This window comes from Geotrypetes seraphini, chromosome 14 (assembly GCF_902459505.1).
Source record: "Geotrypetes seraphini chromosome 14, aGeoSer1.1, whole genome shotgun sequence".
Lineage (NCBI taxonomy): Eukaryota > Metazoa > Chordata > Amphibia > Gymnophiona > Dermophiidae > Geotrypetes > Geotrypetes seraphini.
Genome location: NC_047097.1, coordinates 25,861,596 through 25,867,781, shown reverse-complemented (window position 1 = coordinate 25,867,781; position 6,186 = coordinate 25,861,596). Strand labels below are relative to the sequence as shown.

General features: G+C 49.9%; 1 protein-coding gene across 1 annotated transcript; it reads right to left on the bottom strand.

Annotated features, from left to right (window-relative positions):
• Positions 1–1,621: 1,621 nt before the first annotated feature.
• On the bottom strand, positions 1,622–5,353 carry MEX3B (mex-3 RNA binding family member B). The gene is made up of 2 exons (XM_033921008.1): positions 4,587–5,353; positions 1,622–4,241 (listed from the first exon to the last, which is right to left on the bottom strand). The coding sequence occupies exons 1-2, from the start codon at positions 4,792–4,794 to the stop codon at positions 2,878–2,880; spliced, it is 1,572 nt and encodes a 523-aa protein (XP_033776899.1). The 5' UTR covers positions 4,795–5,353; the 3' UTR covers positions 1,622–2,877.
• Positions 5,354–6,186: the final 833 nt, after the last annotated feature.

Here is a 6,186-nt window from a genome sequence, read left to right as displayed (position 1 = left end):
AGCGCAGCAGAGTGAAATCCCTGACGGACAAGGCCAAGCAGCCTGTTTTAGACTGCTGCCGGCCCGACGCTGCTTCGGTTGAAGGTAGAGCTCGCTCCCCGTCATCGGGGAGGGAAGGATGAAGGGTCAGCAGGGGTTCGGCTGCGCAGTGGGGGCGGAGGGATGCTCAAGGGTTCTGCTTCACAAGGGATGGGAGGGAGGGAAAGATGGCTAGAAGCTGGGCAAACTTCTGCTGCACAGGGGGATGGGAGAGATGGAGGGGGAAGGAGGAAATATGCTGCACATGTGGGCGAGAGAAAAGAAAGAGGAAGAATTGGGGGGAGGGAGAGGGAGGGAGAGATGTATATGGAAAAAAATAAGCCCTACCTGAAAATAAGACCTAGTGCGTTTTTTGGGCCCAAAATTAACATGACACTGTCTTATTTTCGGGGAAACACGGTAACTGAAATTATAAAATCCCATTTCTGAACTGTCTAATGCAACTCCAAGGACATAACAATGAGCCAACAATGACCTACTTGAACTTGTAACTATGTATTTGTAACCATGATCTAACTGTATTGATTCGTACCTGTTCTAGCTGACTGTGTCAAACTGTCCATTGTAATTTCCTGGGTAACTGACCCAACCTCTTATAACGTAATCCGACCTTGAACTGAATAGGTAAAAGTGGAATAGAAGACCCGATTAACATAACATTGCAAACTAAGGGCTCCTTTTACAAAGCCACGCTAGCGGTTTTATCGCACGCACCGGATCAGCGCGCGCTAGACGGAAATCTACCGCCTGCTCAAAAGGAGGCGGTAGCGCGTATGGCAATTTGGCGTGCGTTAAGGCCCTAGCGTGGCTTTGTAAACACTCCCATAATAAGTACCTTCTTTTAGGGACAAATGTGTCAGTTCATACTGCACCTTACAAACACAATGCTACTTTCTTAACAAGTGCATATTCTTATGGGAAGCATCCCCGAGATGCTAATTAGCAATAAAAAAAATAATTTAAAGCGCACGCAAGAATGTCTAAAAGTCCTGCCTCCTTCAGCGAGATGCATGCTTATACCCTCGACAGTTTTTGTTACATGAAAAGGTTCAAAGACGCTTCTCGTAAGTGCAAAAGTAAGAACAGCTTTAAGAATTTTCATCAAAGTATCCTGAAAGAAGTTACATTTCAAAACAGAATTTGAAAGAGTGGCGTGGCCTTAAAAGTGACTACAATCTAAGGATTGGAAGCGGAAGGAATTGCTTCCCTTAACTAGGCTGCAAGCCTCTCTCAAAGTTTAAGTGCAATTTTAGTGCTCATAAGACCCAATCCAATTTAAAACACCAAACTCTGGTTATTTAGTTTGAAAGACTGATTTACCAAGAAGGCCAAGGAAAAGCATTGGGAGAAAGAGATGGAATCGCTAACATTCTTGTGTCCTGGAAAAGTCTTGGTCTGTCAGATTTTACCTTCGAACATACACACCTGACAAGACCAAAGAGGAAAGAAAAATGGTTTTGAATTTACTACACAGAACATTAAAGCATTCGGTACAAAAAGCCTGGGAATGGAACCCAGTGACAAGGACAAGATGAGAGATTCCAAGGCCCACCTCAGCAAAAAGTCACATACACGTTTTTCATTTCTGTAATAGTTTATTTGATTTATATAGAAAGACTTAAAAAACATGAAGTAGCACCATTACTTAAGTTTTACCTTTATTATGTAGAACTTTAAATGTCAGAAAAATAAAACTCTTGATACAATTTCAAATCTTGTCTCAGCAAATATAATATTAGTATTTGACCATGAGGTTAAAGGCCCTTTATCATAAAATAAAATATATTTTGTTTTTAAACTTTGCTCAGTAAAGTACATTTACGCTCAAATAACATCACCTACATATACAGAAACAAGTGGTAAACAAATGTATTAAAATAGAAATACTAAACTATCGTGGTGCAACAGAATTTTTGAAATTTCCACTGAATTTTTTTTGTTTATACAAATGTTAGAAAGCTTCAACGGTTCTGTTTGACAACTTAATGTTTTATACATTTCCATTTTTTTGTAATAATATAGAATAAAATATTTTATAATCACTGAATAGAAAATTGCTGGGTGAAGCAGATTTAAAAGATTTTTTTTTTTTGTTTGAACCTATAAAATCTCCATCCCAACAGAATACTGTTCAAAGCATTACACATTTTATGGTTTCTATTCCCATCCATAATTGTGTGATATTAAAATAATACAGTGTTCTTTGCCATAAGGCCATACTAAAATAAAAAATTTAACCCAGCTACAAAAAGTTCACTGAACTTAAATTAAAATACTTGTAAACATCTTTGCAATATGAAATATAATTTTTCAAGTCAAAAAAGAATAAAATACTTCCATCTGTATTAATGCAATTTCTCTTTAAAACCTTTAAAGGTATTTTTATATATAAGATATGTTACAGATTCGTTTTAACTTTGATAAAGCTGCAGTATCATGGTTTTTCTCAGGAACTTCTTGCCCTTTCAAAAGACATTCAGAAAGTTTCCACCCAAAAAGTGTAAATTTTTTGCAAGAAACATTCTAGGGACTACCAAAAAGAGGGGGTGGGGTGGGGGTGGGGGCCACATTTACTAACAGTCCACACACATAAGCATTTCTACTTTAAAAGTTTTGGAAGCTTCTTCTTATAAAGTACAGTGTAAAACTACTATTTCTAGACCTCTAGTTGTTCGTATTATTTATAGCATGCATTAGATGTTACAAATATCCCCCAGGATACAGTACACGTCAAGCAAAGATCCTGCAAGCGACGTCCCTTTAAAATGTACGGATACTGCAGCTTTAAAAGCTACCCACGGTATGCAGTCTAAGAACTTGTGGGTCGCTTTTGTTTCCTTAAGAAAATATACGTATAGCCTGAGTAACTGCAGTATGGCAGACGGGGCACTGCGGTTCGTTCTTCTCGCAGATGCGGTTGGCACACTCCATGCAGAACAAGTTGTGCCCGCAGGGGACCAGGGCGGCGATCACCTCGCTCTCGAAGCAGATGGAGCAGTCGCGGCTGCCTTTCCTCCTCATGCCCGATGAAGAGGAAGATGAGCTGGAGGACGAGCTGGAGGAGGACGAGGACGAGGAGGACAAGGAGTCCGAGGCCACCCCGGGCAGGTGGGAGCCCCCGCCGCCGGAGGGGTAGCCCGGGTAGGCCAAGCCCCCGCCGGGATCGCTGCGCACCCTCCGTGCCAGGGGATGCTCGGCCACGTGCAGGGGCGGGGAGAGGCGTGGCGGCGGCGGTGGCACCCCCCGGCTCAGGCGCCTTTGGTTGCCCAGGAGCCCGTTGGCGTTGGAAGCGCTGCTGGCGAAGACCGAGGGCGGCGGGGGAGCGGCGGTGGGGCGCTCGAATTGGGACCAGAGCAGGGTCCCGGGCGGGGGAGCAGGCGCAGGGTTGAAGGCCAGCTCGGCGCAGTCGGGGGAGATGAGCTCGCCGCCCCCGCTGTACACGTAGCCGTTGCCGTTCACGTTGTTGTTGTTGTTGTTATTGTTGGTGTGGCCGAAGCTGAGCGCTGGGCTGGGGGGGCTGTAGTCGGCCAGGCGGCCGTTGCCAAAGTAGGAGTCGCTGGAGGCACTGCCCAGCGAGCTGGAGCTGTCGTTGCGGTAGCTGGAGAAGGTCTTGCGCCCCGGCGTGGGGGTGACCCCGCCGCCGGGGGTGGGCTTGCCCCACAGGCTGCCGGGGCCGTGCAGCAGCTCGAAGCCCACGTCCGTGCCGTTGGCGTGGAAGTCGTTCTCATCCGTGAGCTCGATGATGCCGCCCGTGCGCACGGCGATGTGCGCCTCGATCTCCTCGCGCGCCCGGTCCACGTTCTCGGGCATGCCCGTCACCTCGAACACCGGCTCCTTGTCCCGGCTGGGCGTCACGATGTACGTGTGCGTCTGCTGCTGGATGCGCTTGATGGTCGCCCCCTTGGGTCCCACCACCAGGCCCACCACGCGGTAAGGCACCCGCACCTGGATGGTGGTCTGGCCCGGCAGGTTGGGAGGCCCCGGCGCGGCCCCGCCACCGCTGCCGCCGCCGCCGTTCAGGCTGCTGTTCTTGTTGCGGGAGGCCCGGATCATGGAGAAGTGCTCCGCCGCCGAGATGATCTCCCTCCTGGCCATGGCTACGTCTTCCTTTCTGCCAGTCACAACAAAGACTGGCTCCTCCCCGCGAACCGGGGTCTTGATGTAGGTGTTGGTCTTTGCCCGCAGAGCTTTGATTTTACAACCTGCGAACCAACAGAAAGGGAATGGCGATTACCATCAGTGCAACAGACAGAAATTAAAAGCCAGAAAGGGTGGGTGGGGGGGGGGGGGGAGATAAGAAGAGAGAAAAAAAAAGGGAGGGGGATAGGTTAAAATAAGGTTTCTTTCAATTAGTGCCCAAAGACAGGAGCTGCATTGCAATGTCACCGATGCACCAGGGCTGTAGCACACAAAGAAAAAGCATTTTTGTGCAAAAGGAGGGCGAATGCCTTCGCTTTGATCCATGCCTCGAGCGTGGCTGCTGCCCTTTCTTTGTCTCCTTCCCCGGGGGTGGGAGGGATCGGGCTCTTTTCTCTCTTGCCTCTCACCTTGCCTGCCCACGATCTCGGCGACATGCTCGGAGCTGGGCACGGGCACGCACTCGGTCATGTTGACGCTCTTCTTGCGGGGCTCGCGGTCGTCGTGGTCCAGCCCCAGCAGCGAGAGCTGGTCGAGCGCGAGCTGCAGGGCTCTTTGGTCGTCCAGGCTGTCGCCGCCGCCGCCGCGCTCCATCTCGGCAAAGAGCGAAGTGGGCATGGCGGAGCCCCTCCGCCGTCCTCCCGGCTCGGCAGCGCGAAGGGGGGGGGGGAGGGGAGGAAAAGAGCCCCCGCGCGCGCACGGGCGGGGGGAGGGGGGCCGCGCGACTTGCAACGCTCCGGGTGGCGAGTGGCTCGGGCGGCAGCGCCGGGTTCTTGACGGCAGCGTCGCTCGAACGAGCCCCTCCCCGGCTCGCGCGGCGCTTTTCTCCCCTCCAGTCTGATCCGCTGCAGCCAGACGGCACTGGAGGGAGGGAGGGAGGGGAGGGGGGGGGGGGGCGAGGGCCGCGACGTCACCGCCCGGGCTTTGACAGCACAATGGCACCGAAGCGAGCGATTGGTCGGCTTCAGGGCAGGGGGCGGGATGACCGCGTGCGACTCCTCCCTTCAGCTGCAAACTCTCTCGGGGGGTTTTGCGCTCTTTGTTGTTCCCAATGCGGGGGTCGAGACGCTCGTTTGCCGCCTCGGGATGAAATCGCGCTCTCTCTCTCTCCCCGACGACTTTAGGCGGCGGCGTTGCGCGTCGTGCGAGGGGCGCGAGCGCGGACCGCTCCTCTCGCGAGCTGCTTTTTTCAAGGCGGGGGGATCACAAAGCGCGCGAGTTAAGCGCTCGAGCGGTCCCTAAGCCTTGAAATCTTCGCGAGACAGGTAGCCGGAGTTGAAATAAAAACCACCCCAAACTCGCTTTTCATTGCAAAACCATCGAGTGCAAGGTTAATGCCAACGAATTGGACCGTGACAAAATTAAAGTGACGGATTGGATTTGAAGCGTAAATGTCTGAAGAAATGAGCAATAAATAGATTTCCGCCCCCCCCCCCTCCCTCCGCCTATTGTCTGCACCACTTTATTGTGCATTAGGGCGGGCGGGCCTGTGCAAATCTTGAGTCTGTTGCATACGAGACACAAAAGAAATCAAACATTACGATGATGTGAAAGTGACCACTGTGACATCTCCCAAATCTGTTTTGTTAGAACAGAACAAATTACAGAGAAAAATAGTTGGCACTCATTCACTGACTAAGTCATGTGAAAAAAATTAGGACACCCCCATGAAATATTCAGTTCTTTCTTAAGAAATGTTTACATATTGATGTCAAATCTTTTTTTTTTTTAATCTCTGGAAAAAAAAAAGAAAGTGAGGTAATTGGAGGAAAACAACAAAAAAGTTCCTTGATTTACTCATGAAACAAAAGATAAACACAAAAAAATGTGTCTTTTAGCTGAGGAATAAATTAGGACACCCTAATAGCTAGTGTTACCCCCCCCCCCCCCCCCCCCCTTTGGCTGAAATAACTGCAGTGAGATGCTTGTAGCCATCTACCAGTTTCGGACATCGGTCTGAGGAAAGTGTGGCCCACTCCTCAATGCAGAATTCTTTCAGCTCTGAGATGT

Excerpts from the sequence above, each read along its gene's own strand:
- MEX3B (XM_033921008.1), bottom strand. The coding sequence starts at position 4,794 with ATGCCCACTTCGCTCTTTGCCGAGATGGAGCGCGGCGGCGGCGGCGAC. Across the intron at positions 4,242-4,586 it reads CGAGATCGTGGGCAGGCAAG|GTTGTAAAATCAAAGCTCTG; the intron begins GTGAGAGGCAAG and ends GTTGGTTCGCAG.